Source organism: Protopterus annectens, chromosome 13.part0, assembly GCF_019279795.1.
Source record: "Protopterus annectens isolate FY-2018-M chromosome 13.part0, PAN1.0, whole genome shotgun sequence".
Classification (NCBI taxonomy): domain Eukaryota; kingdom Metazoa; phylum Chordata; order Ceratodontiformes; family Protopteridae; genus Protopterus; species Protopterus annectens.
Window position 1 is genome coordinate 1,352,215,502 of NC_056747.1, and position 27,168 is coordinate 1,352,242,669.

The window sequence follows — 27,168 nt, forward strand, 5'->3', positions numbered from 1 at the left end:
TATTATGTATGTATGTATGTATGTATGTGTGTGTGTGTGTGTGTATATATATATATATATATATATATATATATATATATATATATATAGAGAGGTTATTAGATGACCGAAGACACATTCTATCGAATGCGTCTTGGTCAAACTTAAAACAACGAAAAGGCAAAATGGTGAAGTGGCTTTTAAGCAAATTCTTTTCTCAGGGAAAGAATTCACTTGGTCGCTTCTGTTACTTGCCATTTTCGGCACTGTAGTGCGATCTTGGAATTGGTATATTTAAGTAAGGGGGGGGGGTGAAGCCCCTCACTTTATGTATTCTTTCAATTTTTTTTTGGAACAGTGATTTTTTTCCCTTGGAAAAAAAATTGTTGTTCTGAGCTTTCGAGATTGTAAGCTTTCCCTTACATGGGGTCGATTATTCACGGTTCGCTTTTTAATGCGTTCGATGATATAATAAAGCTATATATATATATACCCGCACACACACAAACATATATACATACATAAATATGCATTACATATAACCATATGTATAAACATAAATATGATCTACTTAGATTTACACATAAACACAATCACATACATTTCTATACATCTCTAATCTACATATTTCTACATACGTATCTATATACATATATCAGTATCCACACACACACACACACACACACACACACACACACACACACACACACACACACACACACACACACACACACACACACACAATCTGTACTCTACAGGCTCTAATTACAAAGTGCATAAACTCTGGCATAAACTGAGACTGTTAGCACTGATCAGCCTCCATCCTAGATTCTAGAACATTTCTGCTGCTAATATTATAGTGGTTTCTAGTCTCAATTTTTCCATCAAAGGCCAGAGACTGGAAATGCTTCAAGTTCCTCTCTCCCTTTCCAGTGGCACTGAATTTTTCAATTACCTCCAATTATTATGGCGGTATACCTCGTGTGCATCTTCAGATGCCCTGCAGTGGTCATTGGCTGATATCCGTGCATCAGCTACATCCACAATAAATGATTTTCACTCCAGTGATAATTGATGGGTACACCATACAGCACCTCAGTACCTTCTGCCTGCATCGTCTTAGCACAGGCAAAACCAGGTTTATTTTCTTCTTCACTGCCTTGAAAAGTCTTGCTCTCTCTACACTCATGCACCATCAGATGCACCGCCTACTCGTGCACCATCAGATGCACCACCTCACATTTTCAAATCTTTGATAGCATACATTCATAAATAGATACAAGACAATCGTTCATTAGACCATTAACAGCCTAGACAGAACTCCCTATATCAAGAGTTACCTCCTGCCATGAGTAAGGCCCATGGAGAGTTTGTGAGTGCCCATCTGCCTGTCTGTGATAATACTGAATGTAGCTAGGGTATACTACTTTGCTTACTATGACAGGGTACTTTATTCCCTACATGCAGAATACAGTTGGATAAGAAACTGTAATGCCAATGTATCTTACTAATTTGTTAAAAGAGACGAAAATCGTTTGTATGTTCCTGAGGAATCATTTGTTCTACAAATGCATATTGGGTTTAAGAGGGTGGGATCTTTCATGATCCAAAAGGCCAAACGGGGATCACCTTAAAGGAGTCTACGTGTAAAAGAACACAGAGAGGGGGCCGATAACCATTCTGGACAACCAAGGGATTTGAGGCCTGTGACTTAGTCAGGAATGTCTAAGGTTTCTCCAGTTGAGTGATGCATTTCAGTAAGTAAACAAAGAAGGCATTACATTCAATAATGGGATGATTAAGTGTCCAGTATAGTACAAGCAAGACTTTCCTGCTTCTGGATGAGATGCCCTTGGCTATTACCTGGGCTAGACAGACAATGGGAGACATGATGATCAAAGGATAGAGTCATCTACAAGGGTGCCTACATTTTTAACAGCAACGTCACATTTAAGGGTGCCCTCATCTATGTAGCATGACGAAGAATTACTTATATTAGCCCACTAAACTATACTACATTTTTTGGCATTTAGTTGGAGTTCAATGGACTTGCATACATTTTTTGCATTATCCAGTCCATTGGCATATATTTGAACAACAAACCCAAGTTTACAGTTACAAAAGAATTTTATTAACCACAAACCTCTGATATTTGCTTTTAAAGAAATGAACAGAAGAGGATACATTAATACTCCGAGGAGACCCACTTGCAACATTTTTACTCACTATGTTGGCTACATGTCAAAAGAAATGAATTCTGTTAAAAATCTGCTACCCACCTTACCATACATGGAGTGAAGTTAAGATTCACTAGTTTGTCAACCACATCTACAAGGGGAACAATACTGCATCATTCAAGTTTCAAGCTACTTACGAATGGCTGAGACTACTTACTCACAGACTGTCACACTGCCAATGTCCGATGTGCCCTCTCAATCCCAACATCAGACTGTAAGAGGTAACTGCGACCTGCAATTACTTGCAGCATAAACATTTCACAGGACATACACACACTGCTTTCTCTGTGATGTTTACAAATCACAAACTTAGGTCTAAGTGGGGGCTTTGTTTGCCCAAAGGTTTTCTGATCTTAATTTTAACTTATTCTCAGTTGCATGCAGCTGTACAACCCCTAATTGATGGCCGAGCACTGCCTCCTGGGCACCGCAGTCATGTACTCATTAATTCGCAGCTCTTCGCATGGATTGGACACCACAGTCATGTGCTCGTTAATTCACATTCTTCACATGGCCTGGACACCACAGTCATGTGCTCATTAATTCACATTCTTCACATGGCCTGGACACCACAGTCATGTACTTGTTAATTCATGCTCTTCGCATGGACTGGACACCACAGTCATGTACTCGTTAATTCATGCTCTTCGCATGGATTGGACACCGCAGTCATGTACTCGTCAATTTACAGCTCTTCACAAGGATTGGACACCACAGGCATGTATTCGTTAATTTGTGGTCTTCACATGGATTGGACACCACAGTCATGTACTCGTTAATTCTTGCTATTCGCATGGACTGGACACCACAGTCATGTACTCGTTAATTCACGCTCTTCGCATGGATTGGACACCACAGTCATGTACTTGTTAATTCACATTCTTTGCATGGATTGGACACCGCAGTCATGTACTCGTTAATTCATGTTTTTTGCATGGATGCCACTGAATATTATCTGAGACAATAAAATCTCCTTCGATGCTTCTTGCTGCTCAGTAGCAAAAAGCAAATCCTTTGCCATGTTGGTTGCAGCTCTTGTATTTGCTGGGATAACACCTTTATGAATCTTGCCTGCTCCGACTATTTATTCCTTCTCACAAACAATTTATAAATATCTCTGGCTGTACTCCCAAACCATTCAAGTGTACAAGTCTTTAAAATGCATCACTGTTCTGAAGGGGGGGGGGGTAACATTTTCTGTTCCTGATTATCCTGAAATTGATCATGATCAGTAAAGGCAGATCACGCAGCACATTGTAGTCAGACACAAGGATATAGGCGATAGGCAAGAGGGGGCTGGAGTTTACGGGAGAAAACTGGCAAAGGAACCAAGGTACTGGGAAGCAAATAACTAGAAAGGCAAAGATGATAAATCCTTAGCATCTTCCCATTCTATTTAGACTGCAGATCAGATAGTTCCTTCCCTATCAAGGATTAGTATCAGAGTATAGGCAAAGAGAAAGAAATGGTGGGGGGGGGGGGTTTCTAACGAAGACCAGCATTGGTAGAGTTTTAACAAAACCTACAACAGAAGATGCCACTAAAAACGAATTAGTAGAGCATATAAAATATTGCATGACAACTGTAAGAATCATTCAGAGGACGTTGGAAAGAACTGAGAAGAGAGACTGCATAAGCAATAAATATGCAAAAAAATCTACAAGATTTAGGATTTTTGCTTGGAAATGCTTAAATAAATATTTTACACCCCAAGTAGACTCCAGAAATGTTTTCCTCAGGTAGACAGCAAATGTTCAAATGAAAAAATACAAAAGGCTGGGTAAATGCCTGGTATACACCTCAAGCAAGTAAACGAAAAAAGACCGATGGTTAGATCACAGCTGAAGATAAAAATGGAATAATCCAAGCCGAGAAATAAATCACTTGTAACTTCACAACAATGCCCTTTATAAAGCCAAAAATTGTAACTGAAATGTGGTAGTCAAGGTAGGAAACAGTTCACTTGCAGCTTCACAACAATTGCCCTTTATTAAACAAGAGTAAGCGCTTTCGAGATCCAAGTCAGCTGATCGCTTCTTCAGACTCATAAAAACAGTTAAAACATTGGTATTTAAAATATAGTTCAACCAATGAAAACACACATAAAACTATGACACAGACTAATTAAAATTGCATACATCAATATATCAATTTGCTTTATATTCTACATAAATAAAATATGCATGTAACAAACATATTTATGTGATAATCCATATTACTTAATGTTTTAGTGGTCTGGATTTTAAGAATGGTTTCAAGGAAACAGCATTATTCAATCCAGGGGACCTATCTGCCTGAATTAATAAAATCCATCTTTGTTCTGCTTCCTCTACCTTATTCCTTATAATACCTCCCCTCTTACTTTTATTTATTATTTCTAAAGCCATAAAATTAAAAATATGCTTCCTATCTTCTTCCACATGTTTTGCTAAAGCACTTGTATCTTTTTTATTTCTTATGTCTCTGAGGTGTTCAAGGATGCGTTCCTTTAAACACCTATTGGTTTTACCTATGTAGAAGGCATGACATATAGTGCAAAAGCTGAAATATACCAAGTTTTGTGTTTTAAAGTCAGCATAAAAATCTATATCAATTATAAATCCTAACATAGGATGTTTATATGTAGATTTATTATATAAATAGTCACATGCTGTACAATTTCTGCAAGGAAAAATCCCCTGCCTATCTGATTGTATCATTCTTTCATTATTTCTAAACTTATAACAAAGTTGCCTTTTTAAGGATCTCTTATTTCTGAAAGAGAAGCTGGGTCTATCTTCTAACAGTTCTCTCAAATCAGGATCTGACAATAAAACATTCCAATTCTTTTCAAAAATATTACAAAACCTTCTGATGTCACTCGAATACGTTATAGGAAATCTGACTTTAATATCATAGCCTTCCTTGCTTTTAACATCTTCTATAGTATTTGAGAAGAGCAGTTTACATCTCCCATCCCTATTTTCAATGGTATATTTAGAGCTTTCATTTATGTCTTTCTTACTATAACCTCTGTTTACGAAGTCTTTCTCTAATACAGTCATTGTCTTCACAAAGCCTTCATCTGTATTATGTAAGCGTCTTATTCTCATATATTGTCCCTTCACTACATTTTTATGTACAAATGTTGGATGCATGCTAGTCTTATGTAAGATACTATTTCTCCATGTAGATTTTCTATACATTCCTGTTGTAAGTTCATCTAAAGCTGTCTTCTTGGCTTGGATTATTCCATTTTTATCTTCAGCTGTGGTCTAACCATCGGTCTTTTTTCATTTACTTAGACAGCAAATGTTGCCTGTGTGGCAAGAGGTAACTAACTGGGAACATATTTTCTGGAAGTGCGGTGGGTTGGCGAACTTTAGAATTCCCTGCGGGATGCACGGTCAGCGATGCTGGGTGGGCAGATTGGTGTGATGAGGGGGATGATTTTTCTGAGCTATGATACAGAATCGGAATTGCCTAGACATGGCAAGGCCTTGCTGCATCTAATTATGGTGGCTGCCAAAAAAGCAATTACTACAAAATGGAAATCAAAATCTAAACCAACTTTACTGGAAGTAGTGAATATAGTAACAGATAAAACAAGTGGAAATGAGGACTTTAAAAAGGGCAGGAGCAAACTACACAGGAGAAGAAAAATAGGAATTGTGGGAACAATACATACAGGGGAGGAATGAGGTTTAAAAGTCAGGCCTTAAATGAGCTACGTAATGTTTGCAACTGGGTGTGTGTCAATGTGGTCTGTGATGTACAATGTTTGCAACTAGGATAGTGTCGGTGTGATTTTTCAATTATATAAATGTATGACTGCCTATGTTGTAAGTAATGGTTTAATAAAGATGTTTCTTGTTTTAAAAAAGGAACTTAATAATTTATGTTATGTTGCTTACGTTATATAACAATATATGTGAAGCATGTTTGCAAATGTAAACTTGTTAATACAGTTTTGTTTACTTTTATATAAATGTAAATTTGCCTACGTCAAAAGTGTTATCTCAATAAAAATGTAAAAAAAAATTACTTTGAGAAGTTGCTCCATAAATCAATGGTCTAGATTACTACCGAGCTGCATTTTCACATTGTAAGCTATACACCAAGGGAAACAACTGTGTATTTATCCTTCATGTTAACAAAGGCTTAAAAATGTGCTGCAGGAAACGCATGACACGAGTGCTGAACCTTTAAACAGTATCGACGTTTACATGCTCTCATTCAACAATCAGTTACAGACAGCTTGTAAAATGTCAAATGTCAAACTGCTCACTTCTTACACTACCTTTAAAAACAGAACCGACAGACAGTTTATGAGCAGCCTATAAGTACCAGTCACAACTGCTTAGTGAAAATGCGTAAAGTGTCAAACTGGTCTTTAAGCAACTTCTAAAAACAAATGATCTATGAAGAAACTTTTGCTTATAAACAGTTTGTAAATTAATGTTTCTTAAAAACAAAAAAAGCTTACAGGCTGTAATTAGGCCATCACTTATAGATAACTGTTGGGGGTGTCTCTTGAGCGCCACAAAAAAATTTGTAAGTCAGAGCTGTACTATGTATTAAATAGTCTTAACCAGGTAAATAAATAAAATGTGACTTTCTTAAAGCTGCACAGTATACAGGTGAAGGTTGGTGGAATGAATCCAAATAATGTTACAGAATGACTCACTACTTGCTCACAGCCTCAACTCTCTGGGCACCTATTACTAGAGAGCATTACATCTAAAAGCCTTACCACCCCCCCCTCTGTGCTACACACGACAATGCCACATCTAAAGAAATTCGGAAAGTGATATATAAACATTTCAGATTAAAGCCTGGAGTGTTTTTACAAGTACAAGGGTCACATAAGGACAGAAAACACTGAAATTATTTAATTTTAAATCAACAGTCACAATCCATCTCAATGGTGGAAGTAATCTGTACAGTATGTAGATGTTTTTTAAAGAAGGCAGCAACATTGTGCATTTCTTCTACTTAAATGCTGCAGTGGAAATGTGAATTTGGGGACATTTGATGAAGCTATTTAGAACAATATACTAATGGCAACAAATACTCCGACATTAACAGGGTGTAAACATGTAAAAAAAAAAAAAAACTATTAGAAACAATTTTAAGGGTCGAGCAGATCAGAGTCGCTTCATCCACACATGTATCATTTGCTTTCCATGTGAATTTGGCATTCCCTAATCCTTCTCTTGTCATTCCTGTAACACAAAGCAAACTGTTACAAAATCAGTCTTATTAGCATGTTACAGGTACTAGCAGTACTTAGCCTTGTGTGTTTCCTTACTACTGACCTTAGGCTGTGCAATGCCCAGAGCTTCGAACAGCTCTGGGTGTTTCACGGGAAGCTCAATCACCTCCTTAATCTCTTTGATCTGTTTATCAAGACCGCCAATCATCTCATATGTGGAGTCTGGAACTTTCTCTACCATCATCAGTGACACAAGGGGATCGACTTTGTTTGGAAGGATTTTGTGAAGAGTGTAACTGTCATTTCGCAGGGCTACTCTGCAGTTTGGAGTCACCTATTAAGGCAAAAAAACATGTAAAAAGCAAATTTAGACTACAGCAAACAATACAATACATCAATAAAGGAGCAGAACCACCTCACACTAACCTATACTGCAATGAACTAAAGCCACTCCAAGCCATTCTCCAATATTAACTTAAGTCATTCGTGTCAATGTTCTTATCAACGTTCTCCAATATTAACTTACGTCATTCGTGTCAATGTTCTTATCAACGTTTTCCAATATTAACTTACATCATTCATGTCAATGTTCTTATCAACGTTCTCCAATATTAACTTACGTCATTCATGTCAATGTTCTTATCAACGTTCGCCAATATTAACTTACGTCATTCATGTCAATGTTCTTATCCACGTTCGCCAATATAATTATGTCATTCATGTCAATGTTCTTATTTTCCAATACTAACTTACATCATTCATGTCAAAGTTCTTATCAATGTTCGCCAATATTAACTTATGTCATTCATGTCAATGTTCTTATCAACGTTCTCCAATATTAACTTACGTCATTCATGTCAATGTTCTTATCAACGTTCTCCAATATTAACTTACGTCATTCATGTCAATGTTCTTATCAACGTTCGCCAATATTAACTTACGTCATTCATGTCAATGTTCTTATCAACGTTCGCCAATATAATTATGTCATTCATGTCAATGCTCTTATCATTTTCCAATATTAACTTACATCATTCATGTCAAAGTTCTTATCAATGTTCGCCAATATTAACTTACGTCATTCATGTCAATGTTCTTATCAACGTTCTCCAATATTAACTTACATCATTCATGTCAATGTTCTTATCAACATTTTCCAATATTAACTTAAGTCATTCACGTCAATGTTCTTATCAACGTTCGCCAATATTAACTTACATCATTCACGTCAATGTGCTTATCAACGTTCGCCAATATTAACTTACGTCATTCATGTTAATGTTCTTATCAACGTTCGCCAATATAATTACGTCATTCATGTCAATGTTCTTATCAACGTTTTCCAATATTAACTTACATCAATGTAAATGTTCTTATCAATATTCTCCAATATTAACTTACGTCATGTCATTCATGTCAATGTTCTTATCAACGTTTTCCAATATTAACTTACATCAATGTAAATGTTCTTATCAATATTCTCCAATATTAACTTACGTCATTCATGTCAATGTTCTTATCAACGTTCGCCAATATTAACTTATGTCATTCATGTCAATGTTCTTATCAACGTTTTCCAATATTAACTTACATCAATGTAAATGTTCTTATCAATATTCTCCAATATTAACTTACATCATTCATGTCAATGTTCTTATCAACGTTCTCCAATATTAACTTAAGTCATTCATGTCAATGTTCTTATCAATGTTCGCCAATATTAACTTGCGTCATTAATGTCAATATTCTTATCAACGTTCGCCAATATTAACTTACGTCATTAATGTCAATATTCTTATCAACGTTCGCCAATATTAACTTGCGTCATTCATGTCAATGTTCTTATCAACGTTCGCCAATATTAACTTATGTCATTCATGTCAATGTTCTTATCAACGTCGTTAAAAACCTCAGCTTTGGCCGGCTAAGAACTAGCTTTATTCAACTGTACATATAAGAGAATTTAAGTACCTTTATCTGCACTTTTTTTCAAAAAATACAGTATTTAAATTGATTTTAACTGTGTGGAAGGAATATTAGCTGAACTGGAAGTTAGTCAGTGCTTGCTGAATTTTATTATTTGCTAGTAATTGCAGGTGTGGTGGTAGTCACATTCTGTGATTTCCTGTGCTTGCCTATTTAAGTGGTAGAGTGTGAAATATTTTCTGCTTAAAAACCACAGCTTTGGCCGGCTAAGAACTTGCTATATTCAACTGTACGTATAAGAGAATTTAAGTACCTTTATCTGCTCTTTTTTTTTCAAAAAAATACAGTATTTAAATTGATTTTAACTGTGTGGAAGGAATATTAACTGAACTGGAAGTTTTCACTCTGCTCTTCAGTTAGTCCCACCCACCTTCCCTGTTTTTGTTTTGGTGTTAATCTTAGTGGCCTTGCAACTGCCCGCCCCTCTTGTAAATTTGTGTTTGGATACTCCTTCTGGGCCCATCTCATTTGCTCACTCAACTGAGTGCAGTGAGATCATATTCTGATTTCAGGCACTCCTACTGTGTACAAAGAGAGCATCTGGGAAACAGAAAAAAAAAAAAAAAAAAAAAATTAAGCTTGTAGGAATTCCTGCCTTTCCTGTTAAGTGGTATAGACTATTTGTAGGTTTCTGAGCCCCCAAGCCCTTCTGTGTTGGAGGGAAGCCTTCTAGCTTAGTTTTTTTTCTTATAACTAGCCAGTTTTCTAGTTTCAGCACTCAAATCTGTTTCTTTGATCTCAGCACTTGTTCAGAAAAAAAAAAAATTTCATCTGCTTTTACTGTACTTGTTTCTACCTACTTTTTTTTACTTTTGCATCATCTTAAAAGTACTCAATTGTATTTATTACTGCTTGGTGTAACTCATTCTAAGCCTTTTGGTTTAAACACTTGGGCTTCGGACCAGTTGTTTTGCACTGAGAAGGTTTGTGGTCTGCACTGTAGTGGCAGAACAGGTAGCTTACATCCTTCTAGGTTGGGAACTGCTGATTGAGGGCTCAGTGTCTGTTATTCTAAAAGTGTATTAATTCTGGTTTAAGCACTTGGGCTTTCAGGCCAGTTATTTTACATTAAGAGGGCTCGTGGTCTGCACTCTTGTGGGAGGAGAGGCTGGACTCTGCCCTTCTGAGCTGGGAATTTCTGGTTGAAGGCTTATAGTGCATGCATATCTGAACTGCTTCTTACTGAAGTTGGTGCGCCTTGTTTGCTGTGGCATAGACTGGATTCGGGCCTGCTGGATCTAGCTTTGTTTGTGTAACTTGAGCACTAATCCTGGCATTCTCTAAAGTATTCAATTGTATTTATTACTGCTTGGTAGTAACTTGATTAAAGTGTAAAGAGTAACTTGATTAAAGTGTAGCTATCATTCTAAGGTCTCCTTTAAGGCCCCTGAGCCAGTGGTAAACATTACTCAAACTGCTGAATCACTTACAAATGCCTTCTACCAGCACCTACAGGACTGCATGGATCAGGCAATCCCAAACAAAACTAAGACTCTCTGTACCAAAGGCAAGCGTCCAGTCTGGTGGACCCCAGCCATAAACAAGCTCTACAACAAAAGGAGGAAGCTACTACAAGATAGAGCAAAATCCTTGAAAGGTAAGACACCTTTGATCATTATAAGTAAAAAACCAAGAGCTCTCATAAAATCATCCAAGGCAAATTTTGAGAGAAAATCGCCAAGGACTCTAAAGACAATCATAAGGCCTTCTTTAGCTATGTTAGAAACCTAGGAGGAAACTCCCAGATATGCTCAGAATTAGTTCAAAATGATGTGAAAATTACTGAACCTACACACATTGCCAACATACTGGCTGACAGGTTCAGTGCAAACTTCTCCCCTCCCCAAAATGAGAGATATCTATTCCAGAGGATTGTAGCCCCCAAACATCTCCAACGCCCAGGTGAGAACTGCCCTCACTAAGGCAAAAACACAGCATCCATGGGACCGGATGGTGTCCCGGCTGTCTGCTTCACGAACTCAACGAGGAATTACACCCACAGTTAGGACAGCTGTTTAATCTTAGCCTGACCTCCGCATACGTACCCAAGGAGTGGCGCAGCGACTGTGGTCCCACTTCATAAGGCGGTGCCTCCACAGACCCTGGAAATTACCGCCCCATTAGCTTGACAAGCCTTATCTGCAAAGCCATGGAGAGGATCATAATGGAACTCATAAATAAAGACATAGGGAACTTGCAGACTTTGGATCCAACCCAGTTTGGCTTTGTCAAAGGCAGATCCTGCCTCTTAAACTTGGGAGACAGTCACCAAGGCCACTGATGAGGGAAAGGCAGTCCATACAGCCTACCTCGACCTGGCAAAGGACTTCGACACAATACCCCACTCAGGTATCATCGAAAAACTCCTCAGCTTGAATGTAAACCCATACATCACAAGATGGGTTGCAAACTGGCTAAGTGACAGAACCCACAGGGTCAGAGTTGCTGGAGCCATGTCAGACTCAAAGCCTGTCACAAGTGGTGTCCCACAGGGCTCAGTCCTGGGTCCACTCTTGTTCGGCATCTACTTTTCTGAAGTACAAGCAAACACAGGAGGGTTATGGCTGACAAAGTTTGCAGATGACTGCAAACTGGGCCATAGTCGAAAACACATCTGACACAGATATCCTCCAGAAGGGCCTCACAGAAACGGATAACTGGTGCCAGAGCCATGGCCTGAAGTTAAACGCCAAAAAATGCATAGTCATACCCTTTGGGAAAAACAAGGTTACCCCTAGCTACCATATAGGTGGCAATCCACTGAGCACAGAAAAAGTCATCAGGGATCTGGGGACCCAGGTTGACAGTAGCCTTTCATTTTGACACTCATGTTGCTAAAGTAGTTAGGAAAACCTTCTATATCGCCCACCTGATCATGAAGGGATTCACATCTAGATCAAGGGAGGTCATCGTCCCCCTGTACTCATCACTCATTAGACCTATGATTGAGTACAATGCCCCGTTCGGAATGTATCTGACCAGACACCTGCTGCAGCTTGAAAGGCCCAAAAAATCCTCACCAAAAGGATAAAGGGTCTCAAAAATATGTCTTATGCTGCCCGACTGAAAGAACTCCAGCTCTATTCAGTCTCATACCGCTTGCTCAGAGGTGACCTGTGCCTGACATATAAGGCCATGTCAAACCCAGATTTGATGAATATGCTTCACATCAAAAAATCTAGATCCCTCAGAACCACAAGGGCGGGAGACTTAAACCTTGACACGGTTATAAATAGAACGTGCTGGAGGGACAGATTCATCACCCAGAGACTCCCTATGCTGTGGAACAAAATCCCAGTAAATGTGAGGCAGAGCACCTCGCTGGCCTTGTTCAAGAGGAATCTTGACCAATGGATGGGAGATCACAGATATACCCCAGGGATTACTTCAGTGTCACTGCTTGACAGAGGCACAGCAAAATGATAGGCATAGTTTTTATTCAAACTAAAGGGGTGGCGAAAGCCACATAACTATGGGCTAGGCTTATAAATGCCCTTGGGCAGATAGCCTAGTATGAACCTATGAACCTAAGTCTTTTGGATTAAGCACTTGGGCTTCAGACCAATTGTTTTACATTAGGAAGGTTTGTGGCATGCACTGTGGTGGCAGGACGGGTAGCTTTCATCCTTCTAAGTTGGGAACTGCTGATTGAGAGCCCAGTGTCTGTTATTCTTAAAGTGTATTAGTTCTGGTTTAAGCACTTGGGCTTCAGGCCAGTTATTTTACATTAAGAAGGTTTGTGGTCTGCACTCTTGTGGGAGAAGAAGTTGGACTCTGCCCTTCTGAGCTGGGAATTTCTGGTTAAAGGTTTATAGCGCCTGAATATTTGAACTGTATCTTACTGAAACTGGTACACCTTGTTTGCTGTAGCATAGACTAGATCCAGGCCTGCTGAATCTAGCTTTGTTATATGCTTGTTGTTTGTTTGCTTGTTATTTCCCTGGAATGCTAATTCCACCTAATACGCGGCTTCTCAGCGCTTCTGTGGATCACTAGTGATATCTGCATTGCTTACTGTACTTACTTCCTTGTTTCACTTGAAAGAAAGTGACTGTTTGTCGTTTTTGCATTTAAGTTACCTGTAACACATTGCACTTAAGTTACCTGGCACTTGCTCACTAAAGCAATTATATAAGTCAGCACTAAAAATTAAAAGCACTACACCCTCACTCCCCACTGGCCCTGGTTTTCAATTATTAAGGAATTCCCAATATTATTCTAGCATGTCCAAAGGTCAGTTGTCAATCTCCTCTCCGGTCCAGCTGATGAATCTGGGAATCTTGAGGCAATGTTACAACTGCCTCATGTACACATACAACCCTCTCCTCCTCCCAACAAATTCCAACACGTGAGAGATGCAACCATATAGCCAAACTGGAGGCTAAGCTCTCTCAACTCAGTACTGGCATAACCAGTCAGGAGGAGAAGGAAACCACACTCACTACAATTCCAGTCTCACATAGACCTACCACGACAGCAAACCAAACATAATCACACAAAAACATACTCGGAGGCTCTAAATAAAGATCTGCCGAAGCAGCAGAGACCTCCAAAGCAGACACCCAAGCAGCCGCTACCCCAAAACAAAACACGTGCAACACATATCTCACAAAGCCAGTGTGCCAAACAGTCACAGCCCTTAAGACTAAACAACACACCTGATACACTTGCAATAGGTGACTCTATCGTCAGGCACACTGACGTCCCACTCACCAGGCTGAACAAGGAGAGGGTCACGGTGAGCAGCCTGTTGGGCGCTAGGATCCACCACATAACACAAGCACTCAGGTCACTCCAAGGCAAGTACAAATATGACTCAGTCATTGTCCATGCTGGTGTGAATGACCTGAGACGTACCTTCCTAGACTACAAGAAAAGAGACATAAAGGAGCTCTCTGAGCATGTAGCCCAGGCCGGTATGACCCTGACCTCGAGTAGCATCTTACCCTCACCAAGAATGATGCCACAATATGAAGACAAGATGATCAATTTCAACAATTGGCTTAAGTACTGGTGTCATTCAAAGGGGATCCAATGCCTTTCAGCTTGGGATGATATGCTCGACAAGCCACGATGCTTCGCTAGGGACGGCTTGCACCTGTCACCCCTGGGCTTTCGGATATTGGCAAAGGCTCTTGCTACCCCCATAGTGCCTTTTTTAGGCAAGGCTCAAAAGACAAACCCACCTCCATAGGTATCACAAGGGATAAGATACTAAGAGTAATGCTACTCAACGCCAGAAGTCTAAACCTCAAGATGCACGCACTCGAAACTCTCCTTAGCATGGAGAACATCGATATCTGTGCAGTAACAGAAACCTGGTTCAGGGCTCCCGAGAGCACCCCAGCACTACCAGGTTATACCTCATACCATGCTTTTCGGCCCCAAAACTTGGACCGAACCACAAAAGGAGGGGGAGTATCGATATTCATCAAAGATACCCACACCTCCAGGTTGGTGGCAAAGCACGAAGCATCAGAGACTATCCATGTGCAACTAACAGTGGGTGAAACTGCCTTCCAGTTTATAGCCTGCTACAGACCACCCTCCCAAACCCAGGAACCCCACTCGGCCTTCCTGAGAACACTGGAAAATATGAAGGTCTCTCCAAACACCATTATATTGGGCAACTTCAACTACCCAAACATAGACTGGGAGCATTACTCTAGCTCCAACACCCCAAAGGTTCCTAGAATTTATAAACTCAAATGCTATGGAACAACTTGTTACCACTCCCACCAGAGGGGAAAACATACTGGACCTGATCATCACCAACATGGAGACTCTATGCTCCAGACCAGAAGTGTATCCCTCACTGGTAAGATCAGACCATAAACTAATCTCACTGGATATTCACATCCCGACCCCACCCCCTGCCCAGAAAACCACAGTGAAAAACTTCTCTAAAGCAAATTTCACACTCCTCAAAACTGAGGTGGAATCCTTCAAAGCCCCTGGGCCTGTGGAAAATACGGCCCAGACTGCTGAATCCTTTATAAACGCATTCTATGAACACCTTCAGGAATGCATGGATCATGCGATCCCAAATAAACCCAAGACCCAATCCTCCAAAGGCAGACGTCCTGTCTGGTGGACCCCAGCCATAAACAAACTATACAATAGAAGGAGGAAGCTACTAAATGATAGAGCAAAATCCCAAAAAGGGAAGGCATCACTGATCAGTATTAGCAAAAACTACGGGCACACATAAAATTGTCTAAGGCTAGCTTCGAGAGAAAAATTGCACAGGACACTAAGGATAATCACAAGGCTTTCTTTAGTTATGTTAGGAACCTGGGTGGTAATTCCCAGATATGCTCAGAATTAGTCCAAAATGACAAAAAATACACCGAACCCACAGACATTGCCAACATCCTAGCTGACAGGTTCAGCAAACTCCCCTAACAAAGGGCAAATATCTATCCCAGCAGAGTGCTGCCCCCTGACATCTCAGATGCTCAGGTAAGAGCCGCCCTCTCCAAAGCAAAAAACACAGCATCAATGGGACCAGATGGTGTCCCGGGCTGCGTCCTACATGAACTCCAAGAAGAGCTAAACCCAAACATAAAACTACTGTTCAATCTCAGCCTTACTACAGGATATGTGCCTAAAGAGTGGCGTACAGCAACAGTGGTCCCTCTCCATAAAGGTGGTGCCTCAACGGATCCTGGAAACTATCACCCCATAAGCCTGACTAGCTTTGTCTGCAAAGCTATGGAAAGGATCATCATGGACCTCATAAATAAAGATAGTGGGGACCTACAAACACTGGATCCTACCCAGTTCGGCTTTGTTAAGGGCAGATCCTGCCTCTTAAATCTGGTTGATTTCTTTGAAACAGTCACCAAGGCCATTGACGAGGGGAAGGTGGTCCACACAGCCTACCTGGACCTCGCAAAAGCCTTCGATACAATACCCCACTCGGGAATTATAGATAAGCTCACCAGCTTAAATATAAACCCCTATGTCACTAGATGGATTGCAAACTGGCTCAAGGACAGAACCCACATGGTTAGAATTGCTGGAGCCATGTCAGACTCCAAACCAGTTACAAGTGGTGTCCCACAAGGTTCAGTCCTGGAACCTCTCTTGTTCGGTATATATTTCTCGGAGGTACAGGCCAACACGGAAGGACTGTGGCTGACCAAGTTCGCAGATGACTGCAAACTGGGCGCCATAATAGACTCTTCAGTCGACACAAGCAACCTCCAAAAGGGCCTCATAGAAACAGACAACTGGTGCCAGAGCCATGGCCTCAAGCTAAATGCCAAAAAGTGTATAGTCATCCCCTTTGGCAAAAACAAAGTGCCCACAAATTACCACATAGGTGGTAATCCATTAAGTACAGAAGTAATTAGGAACCTGGGGACCCAAGTTGATAGCAATCTCTCATTTGACAACCACGTGGCCAAAGTGGTTAGAAAAACATTTTATATAGCCCACCTAATCATGAAGGGATTCACATCTAGATCAGGGGACGTCATCGTGCCTCTTTAATCATCCCTCATTAGGCCCATAATTGAGTACAATGCCCCTTTTGGGATGGGGACGTCATCGTGCCTCTTTACTCATCCCTCATTAGGCCCATAATTGAGTACAATGCCCCTTTTGGGATGTACCTTACCAGACACCTGCAGCAACTGGAAAGACCCCAAAAGTACCTCACCAAGAGGATCAAAGGGCTCAAACAGATGCCATATGCTGCCCGGTTAAAGAAACTCCAGCTCTACTCAATGGCATACCGCCTGTTCAGAGGCGATCTGTGCCTGACGTATAAAGCCATGTCCAACCCGGAAGTAATGGACATGCTGCACCTCAGAAAATCCAAATCCCATCGAGCTACGCGCTCGAGAGACTTGAACCTCAGCACTGAAATAAATAGGACATGCTGGAGGGACAGATTCATAACCCAGAGGCTCCCTTCACTCTGGAATAAAATCCCAGTCCAGGTTAGGCAGAGTCCCTCATTGACTCTCTTCAAGAGGAATCTTGATGAGTGGATGGGAGATCGTAGGTTTACCCCGGGTATCACTTCTGTGTCACTGTTAGACAGAGGCACAGTATACTAACCTCGAAAAAGGGCATAGCAAAATAAATTTAAAATGGGTGGCGAAAGCCAAACACATTCTGGCTAGGCTTATAAATGCCCTAGGGCAGATAGCCTAGTATGAACCTATAATGTCAATGTTCTTATCAACGTTCGCCAATATTAACTTACGTCATTAATGTCAATATTCTTATCAACATTCGCCAATATTAACTTACGTCATTCATGTCAATGTTCTTATCAACGTTCGTCAATATTAACTTATGTCATTCAAGTCAATGTTCTTAACGTTCGCCAATATTAACTTACGTCATTCATGTCAATGTTCTTATCAACGTTCGCCAATATTAACTTACGTCATTAATGTCAATGTTCATATCAACATTTTCTAATATTAACTTACGTCATTAATGTCAATGCTCTTAACGTTCTCCAATATTAACTTATGTCATTCATGTCAATGTTCTTATCAACATTTTCCAATATTATCTTACGTCATTCATGTCAATGTTCTTATCAATGTTCTCCAATATTAACTTACATCATTAATGTCAATGTTCTTATCAACGTCCACTACAAACTTCCCTTCTGGATGCACCTGAAAAATAATCAAACATGAATAAAATATGCATAATGCCCCAAAAAAAGTAAATATTTAACAAGACAGAAAGAAATTACTAGATAATATATTTCTTTTAAATGCATTAATGCAATGTCATACACTTCAGTATTGGAATAGGGAACACAATGGAGACGATTCTTACTTTAGACATTATTTTACTTATGTTCAAATTCAACTTCAAAAGAAAATACAGAGATTGTTAAAAAAGGGGTCAAGTCAGAAATAGCACAATGGATTAAGAAGCTCTAACACCAGATTACGCAACAGAATATTCCCAAACAGGAGGAGGGTGATGCACCTTTTAAAATAAGTATTAGTATTCAGTTTTACAGTCACGAGATTCTCCCACAAATTACAGAATTTAGTTACATTTTCTATTGGCGAGGAATATTCCTTTTTTTCAGTGGAATCCATATTGACAATCCAAAAAATAATATACACACATCTTTAGAGACCAATTTAACTGAACATTAACGTACTTTATCATAAAGTACTTACTGAATTCAACAAAGTTTTTTTTTTTTTTAAATCATTGTTGACCTTCAAACCCTTCTTTGCCAACAAGTTTCATTAATTCCCCACTGCCTGTCAGAAGCCACAGTGCTAGATGAAACAAGAAATGAGTTCAGCTGAGCAGCCATCAGATTTTTTTTTTTTACCTCCACACCACACCTAAAAGTATGTCACTGTAGATGATCTGCCAGAGAATTCAAACACTGCTCAGCAATGCAAGTGACTGCCCCCCTTAAACCTCTTCCCTCCTCCTCCCCGATTGGTGAAGCAGCAAGAATAACATTCATTACCACCCCCAAAAGGGAAAAAATTAACACCTTTATTAAGTTACCACTTGACACAGGTAAACATACATTGATATAAAATAAAACAAACTATACTAACAGGTTTCCAGTTACATACATTATACATCATGCATGTGCTTTTTCATAACTGCCATCAGTTCAACATTACAAAATTGCTCAATTCCTGCCTTCCCATAAACCTCATTACCTTCTGAAAATTATTCTGCATGTTCTGTTCCCACAATTTCCATTTATTTTTGGGTCTAATTTGCCCCTTCCCTTTTCAAAAGATGCCACTTCCAGTTCTTTTACCTTTGTTATAATATTCAATACTTCAAATACTGTTGGTTTATACTTTGATTTCCATTGTCTAGTAATTGTTTTTTTGTCTAGTAATTGTTTTTTGGCAGCCAACAGTTAAACTTAACAAGGCCTTATTGTCTAGGCAATTCTGATCCGGTGTCCCAACCCAAACTAATAATTTCCTTAGTTACACTCATTTGTTCACCCAGTACTTCTGACAGTGCTCTGCAGGGAACTTTTGAAGTCTGCCAACTCATCACACCCCAGAAAATACAGTTGTGTAAAATCTTACAACAGTAGATGTCCTTCTTTTCACTTCCGCAGTATTCATCACTGAAGGGACTCAATTCCCTAGGGCATCCCTACATCTGGCCAGTATACCAAAGCCTTAGGTTGTTATAGGGATATCGTATGTCACACGTATGCTCCACATTCACTGCGGACGGCATAAAGGTGACTTGCAGGAGTCCATACCTCAGAAGTGAACAGCACCACGAGGAACAACAGTCCAAGGAAAAGAGGACACGTGCATCCAGAAAGGGAAAAGGGGAGGGGGCAAAACCTGAAAAGTACAGCTGTGTACACATCATAAATGTAAATGTTAGAGTGTCTTCACTGTTGCAGTCATCACTGTAGGGTTCTTCCTGCCGGCAGGCAGTCCTCGGTCGGCCAGAATCCCAAAGTCTGGGTCCGGCATCGGCTGTTCAGTCATGCTCCCTGATGTCAGAGCGCCAGGAGTACAAAGCTGCCAGCCGACGCCATGTTCTCCAGTTTTTCTTGCCCCAATGTCAGGTGCCTAAAAATGAAGGCCAATAGTAAAAAAACAAAAAAGAACATACCACAAACCCCATAGCCTGTAGCAAATACACCTCAGAAGAAAGGTGAAGTAGGTAAGCACACTAGTGAAAGTATAAGAGGGGACAGCAGGGAGAGTAACCCAGACTGCAACACTGAAGACACTCTAACATCTACATTTATGGTAAGTGTACACAACTGTACTATGTTCATTGTGTTTCACTGTTGCAGTCTTCACTGTAGGATTGAATCCCAAAGCCGAGATAAGGGGTGGTGGTTATAGAGAAGAAGGGGCGGCTAGAAGGCCCTGCAAGACTGCAGAAGCAAAGCCTGCCCTAGACTTAGAGTAAAGAGGGAGATTATAGTGCTTAGAGAAAGTATGCACTGAACTCCAAGTTGCAGCTTCCAAAATATCTTTGGTAGGTACTCCCCTGATAAAGGCAGCTGAAGTAGCAGCAGCTCTGGTAGAGCGAGTCCTAATTTTTCCTGGGATTTGCTTTCCATGATGAGAGTAACAAAATCTGATTCCATGAGCAATCCATTTAGAAATGGTCTGTTTTGAAATAGCTTTGCCTTGGGAGTTTGTTGCATAAGAAACAAACAGTTGCTCTGTTTTCCTGATATCCTTGGTTCTGTCCAGGTAAAAACGAAGTTGTCTGTGTACATCCAAGGAATGCAAGATCCTTTCCCCCTTATTTTGTGGATTAGTGAAAAAAGTTGGCAGGTGAATAGTTTGATTTAAAGCCACTTTGGAAACCACTTTAGGCATGAAAGTAGGATTAGTCCTTAAAGACACCCTGTCTTGGTGAAAAATAATATAAGGTTACACAGCCATGAGAGCTTGTAACTCCGAGACTCTCCTGGCTGAAGTCAAAGCCAGTAGGATAGCTGTCTTCCATGATAAATACTTAATATCAGTTGTGGCAGCAGGCTCAAAAGGAGGCAGAGTGAGTTTTTCCAGAACATAGTTGAGGTCCCAGGCAGGTATGGGTGGTGTCCTAGGGGGCCTTAAATTCTTTGCTCCTCGGAGATATTGTTTCAGAAGTGGATGTGAAAAGAGTGGAGGGTCTGTATTGCAATGTGCAGAGATAGCCGAGGCATGAATTTTGATGGAGGTGAAGGATAAACCCTTATGTAGCATGTCTGCTAGGTAAAACAAAATCAGAGGGATATTAGGAATGAGAGGATCCGAATCCTGAGCATGCATCCAGGTGCAAAATCTCTTCCATTTACCTGCATAAGATTTTCTAGTGCTAGGCCGTCTGGCTTCTAAGATAACATCCATGACCTTTTTGGGAAGGGGAGGATTAATCATAGATCCTGAATTCGCCAGGCTGCGAGTTTTGACATGAGAGTGCAGAACCTGGCCCTGGTGTTGGGACAAAAAGATTGGGAATCTGAGGCAAAATCCACGGTGGTTCCTGAGATAGATTCTTCAGTGTTGAGTACCAGAATTGACAAGGCCAATTTGGGGCAAGTAGAATCATCATCTTGGGCTTGTCCTGTTTGATCTTTAATAACACCCGTGGTAGAAGAGGTAGTGGTGGAAAGGCATACCCCTTGAGGTTTTACCAACTGAATGATAGTGCATCCACTTTCCATGCTAGCTTGTGAAAAGTCCTTGTGCAAAAAATCTGTAACTGGTGGTTGAGGGGGGATGCAAATAGATCTATGTCCGGGCAGCCCCAGGCTTCTGTAATCGTCTTGAATATGTGGGTGCCTAGCATCCACTTGTGTGGGTCTGACAGGTTCCTGCTCAGGCTGTCTGCCGAAGTATTTTGTTTCCCTGGCAGGAACTGAGCTTGTAGATCCACTTTGCAAGCTAGTGCTGTGTTCCATAGAGTCATGGCTAGTCTGCAAAGGGGGTAGGAATGTGAGCCCCCCTGCTTGTTTATGTACCACATAACTGTGGTGTTGTCTGTTCGTATCAGTAGTTGTCCTGGTTGTAGAAGGTCCCTGAAAGCCAAGAGGGCATTCTGAACAGCTAACATCTCTTTTAAATTGATATGTAGGTGCTTCTGATCCTCTGTCCAAAAACCTTGCAGACACTTTCCCTGCAAGTGGGCTCCCCATGCGTAATCCGAGGCGTCCGTGGTTAACACTTGGCTGGCTGGAGGTAGACTGAAGGCTTTGCCTTTGTTGTGAAGACATGCCATGGTCCACCAATGGAATTCCTTTTGTAGGCAAGGCAAGACAGCAATCTGTGTGTTTAGACTGTGGCAATGCTGGGACCATACACTTTTTAGGTACCATTGTATTTTTCTCATATGTAGTCTTGCATTTGGTATGAGAAGGATGCAGGAGACCATGTAACCCAAAGCCTGCAGGAATTTCCTTGCAGTTAGCCGAATTATAGAAGCCAAGGTTTTGAAAGTGGAAGCCAGCTGTAGTTGTTTTTCGGATGTCAGGAATGCCATCTGGGTTGTTGTGTTTAAAAGAGCACCCAGAAAAGTTATCTGTTGTGTGGGGGTCAAATTTGACTTTATGTTCACAGTGAATCCCAGATACTTGAGAAGATTTTGAACAAATTCCAGGTGCTGGAGTAAAACATCCTTGCTGTCTGCTTGAATAAGGCAGTCATCCAGATAAGGGTAAATTTGAATACCCTTGAGTCTGCAATAAGCTACTACTGGTGCCAGGCACTTGGTGAAGACCCTGGGCGCAGTAGACAAGCCAAAGGGCAGCGCAGAGAATTTTTTATGTTTCAAGCCGGCCTTGAACCGGAGGCATTTTCTGCACTCCTGTCTGATTGGATTTAAAGGAGGCTTACCTACACATCCCTATGTCACCATCCATGCATTTTTGCTCAACACTGGCAGGAGCTGCTGCAGAGTAAGCATTTTGAACTTTGGTATCTCCAGGAAAGTATTTAAGGCTGACAGATCCCAGAAAGCAAAACTCAAGGAGACCCATCCTGGAACTAGAAAGAGCCTTGAGTAAAAGCTTGCCCAGTCTCTGATTGTGGAACCAGTTCTATGGCCCTCATAGCCATGTAGGATCCCACATGGTTTAATGCCTCGGACCATTGGTGTTTTGGTAGGTCTGGCCATCCATTTGGTCTTGGCAAGGTATGAAAGTGGAATTTGTAACCTCTTGAAACTACACCCAGAACCCACTTGTCTTGGGTTATGCAAGTCCAATTTTGTTGAAAAAGAGAGAGTTTTCCTCCTAGAGGGGCATCCAGGAGAGAATATCCTGGAGCCGTGCAGGGGGAGTCATTGAGCCTGTTTTTTATAAGACTGAGGTCTGTCCTCTCCACCCCTGGGGGTGGAAGCACTCCACTGTCTAGGTCTGTAAGAGGTCTGTGCTTGGGTCCTCCCTCTGGAGCGCCTATATCTACCCCTCTGAGGCCTGTCCAAGCTGGGAAAGGACCAATTTTTAGTTGTCCAATTTCTGCTAAATCTTGGGGGCTGAACCTGTAAGAAATCCTTAACCGTTTGCATGGATTTTGCCTTATCCTCCATTTTCTTTATCACCTCTTCAGCCTTAGGCCCAAACAAAACATTATGCTGCACAGGAGCATCCAGTAACTTTGCTTTCACTTGATCAGGCAAGTTTTGTTCCTTTAACCAAGCATGCCTTCTAATGACTGTGCCAGAGGCAGCCGCCCTGCAAGAAGCCTCCAAGGCATCAAAACCACAGTGTAAGCCATGCTTCCCCACCTGCTCAGTGGCATGCATCAAATCATGTAATTCCTTATTATCTGCACATGCAGAAATGGTACCCAGCTTTTGTTTCATAACAGACAGCAGGAATTGCTGATATTTAAGCATATGAAATTAGCCCTAATCAATAAAGTAGCAGAAGTATACACTTTTTTGCCCCATCTCTCCAAATCTTTGGAATCCTTATCTGTCGGAATACGATTTTTAGCAGAGGCAGCCTTAACCCCCTTAGGACCCTGAGAAATGGTTTCTGGATCAGCAGTAGGATTTTTGTAAAGGAACTGGTGGGAGTCAGGGACCCTGTAATATCGTCGGGCTTAGCAGGGGCTGGAGGAAAGGAGTCAGGAGTTAAATTAGCCTCAGAAAAGGCATCATCCACAATATCCAAAATAGGAGGAATAGCCAGGGGAAGAAGGAAATCCCTGAGCCTTCTCTTAGATTCCGAGTACTCCTGTCCCTCCCAGTGAAAATGTTCCCTCATGTCATGTAAAGTTTCCCCAAAAGAAAAATCCTCAGGGGGAGAAGCTGATGGAATAGATTCCTCAGCATCAGAATCCTCATAAGGAGGGAAAGAATATTCCTGTTCAGAGGAAGACTCTGAAGAAATAGATGCCTGATCAGAAGATTCATAATCCAACTCTTGCCTTGGCCTTTTGTCTGGAGGGGGATGTGAACCCCCTAATCATGGTTAGCAAGTCCTCCGCCATTTTAAGTAACTGTTTCTGGGATTTGGGTCCCGGATCAGAAGAGGCCTGGGCTGGTGTCTTAGATTTAGGAGGAGTCTTTGTCTTGGGTTTTGCCTTTATCAGAAGCTGCGTAGGCCTGAAACCCCCCTCGGAAGCCGGTACCTGCACAGCGGCTCCGGACCCATCCGAGGGAGCATTGTCCGAAGGCCCTGCAGCTGGAGTGCTCAAAGGCCTAGTTGGCTCCTCATGGGAGTCCATTTTGGCTATCTGTTATGAAATGGCCGATGACAGGGGCTGCGAAAGCGCCTCATTGATGACGGCCGAACCTGAAGCTGGCCCTGGTTGTGTAACGTCATCTGTTTTGGACCTCGGAGGCCTGTCCTTATCCTTGCGTCGTTTGTGAACTCCGGTAGTCGGAAGCGTGTCCGACATTTTATAATTAAATCGCCTACCAAAGTAGTGAAAAGCAAAATCGCACCTCCGCTTAATCGTACGTTGGTTAAATCTAGCACAAAACCGACAACTAGCTACGTCGTGGTCAGGGCCTAAACAAGGAATACAGTAAGAATGGAAATCCTTATGAGGTATTTGCTTCCCACAAGAAATGCAATTATTAACTTTTTCTGACATCGGACTGGAGCAAGAAAAAAGTTTCCCCAACGGGATACTTAGCTTTGAGAAGAAGATGTCAGTCTTCGGACTGAAGCATGAAAAAATATCAGGAGTCAGCCGACCGGCACTTGCGAACTGCTTTCACCGCACGGCAAGAAAGACTGGGGAACATGGCGTCGGCTGGCAGCTTTGTACTCCTGGCACTCTGACGTCAGGGAGCATGACTGAACAGCCGACGCCGGACCCAGACTTTGGGATTCTGGCCGACTGAGGACTGCCTGCTGGCAGGAAGAACCCTACAGTGATGACTGCAAAAGTGAAACATGCTGAACATCAGTGAAGAGAAGAACATCTACTGTTATGGTAAGATTTTACACAACTGTACTATGTCCCTACTAATCACTGTTGCGGTATTCATCATTAAAGGGAGAAACAAAAGCTCAACTGGAAAGTTGGGAGGTGGAAGGAATAGCCCTCTAGAAAACAATACAGGATAGCAACGGCAAAGCCTACCCTGGTCTTGGAAACAACATCTAATTTGTAATGCTTACAGACAGTATGGACAGAGGACCAAGTAGCAGCCCCAAGGATGGAACTGGTTATCCAGGCCTTTGAAAAAAGCACCAAAGGAAGCCACAGCTTTAGTAGAATGAGCCCTCAAGAGAGGCAGAAAGGCTTTTCCATAAAAAGAATAACAGAAATGGCCTTAGAGATTCATGAGGAAACGGTTTGTTTAGAAACGGTCAAAACAAAAAAAAAAAAAAAAAAAAAAAAAAAAAAAAAAAAGAGGATGAAAAGAAAAAAATCATTCAGACTTGCAAACGGCCTTCGTCTTATCCAAATACCAGAGCTGTCCACGCAAATCCAAGGTGTGCAGAACCTTCTCACTGGCAGACTGTGGAGAAGGTTAAAAAGTGGGCAATTTAATAGACTGATTAAGAGACAATTCATTAACCACCTTGGGCATAAAAGAAGGATTAGTATGAAGAGACACCCTACCCCTATAAAAAACTAAAAAAGGAAGAACAGCCATAAGGACATGAAGCTCAGACACCCTTCTACAGTTGAAGTAAGGGCCAAAAGAACAGTATTCCGTGAATAATGTTGCAAGGAGACTGAAGCTGCAAGCTCAAAAGGAGCCTGAGCTAATTTTTCAAGAACAAAATTAAGGTCCCAGGAAGGAGGTAGGATGAACTGCAAGGCTGCAAGTGTCTTCTCTTAAGCAGAGCTCTGAATCATGTAAGGATAAATATCAATGTCCCTTGGTCTGCAATATATACTTACCGATGCCAAGCACTTAAATGGCAGGGAAGTACACTGCTAATAGACATTCTGCAGTATGATAAGAATCTGAGGTCCAGGCCTAATACAGGTAGTACAGTTTGCAAGGTCAGCATTTTGAACTTTACCTCTTTTAAAATGTGTTTAGCCTTGAATGGACTAACTGGGTCATCATGGGCCACCTTTTCTTTTGTGCAAGAATTAATTGACAGTACAGCCCAGTGCCTCCTTCCTGCTCTGGTACTCTCTCCATGGCTCCTTGAATTTGGGGTACTCATGTAATATTGGCCTGACGACAAATCTTTGCTCTCTGGATACTGAGGGAATGCCAGGAAACACTGACTACTTTTTGAACTGGTGTCTCTATTCTTGTCTCAGGTTTATTGGGAAAAAAGGCAAGTTGTGACATTTCCCCATTGTCCTAGAAACAGTCCATAACAAGGTACTTCTGTAAGGAGTAAAAATGGGGTATAGGACTGTCAGTTGTGTGGGATTTAAGGGAAGGGGAAAACAGAAGTTCTATTAAGTAGCTACTCTCGATGTGTCTCATCCCTGAAGGCCTCCGGCCTTCCCCATTTGGTCAGCTTTTCATTTTTTCTCCCTGAACTGGCCTTTCTTTCCCTTTACCTCGTCCAAGGTGAAGTTCAGTAACTGTGTCCTTGTCCAAGGTGAAATTCAGTAACTGTTCATAGGTAGGTACTAGGCTATTGGCCCTAGGGCCTATACAAGCCTAGCCAAAAAGGTACACTGGCTTTTGCCACCCAAGAAAATTATTTTCCTGTGCCCATCAAGCAGAACTACAGAAGTGATCCCCGGGGTGAATTTTCTATTACCCATCCAATCATCAAGATTTTTCTTGAGAGTGCTAATGAGGAGCTCTGCTTGACATAGATGGGTAGTCTGTTCCAGAGTTTGGGAAGTCTCTGGGACAGAAATCTATCCTTCCAGCATGTTCTGTTCATTG

At 41.2% G+C, this 27,168-nt stretch overlaps 1 protein-coding gene across 1 annotated transcript in view; it reads right to left on the reverse strand.

The window, feature by feature from the left end:
• Positions 1 to 27,168, reverse strand: part of PSMC5 (proteasome 26S subunit, ATPase 5) — a 468,796-nt gene that overhangs the window by 249,760 nt on the left and 191,868 nt on the right. Inside the window, exons 5-6 of the mRNA XM_044055381.1 lie at positions 17,985 to 18,041; positions 7,514 to 7,744 (exon numbers count right to left, since the gene is read on the reverse strand). Of these exons, the coding sequence (XP_043911316.1) occupies positions 7,514 to 7,744; positions 17,985 to 18,041 (288 nt within the window). The remainder of the gene's footprint in view (positions 1 to 7,513; positions 7,745 to 17,984; positions 18,042 to 27,168) is intronic.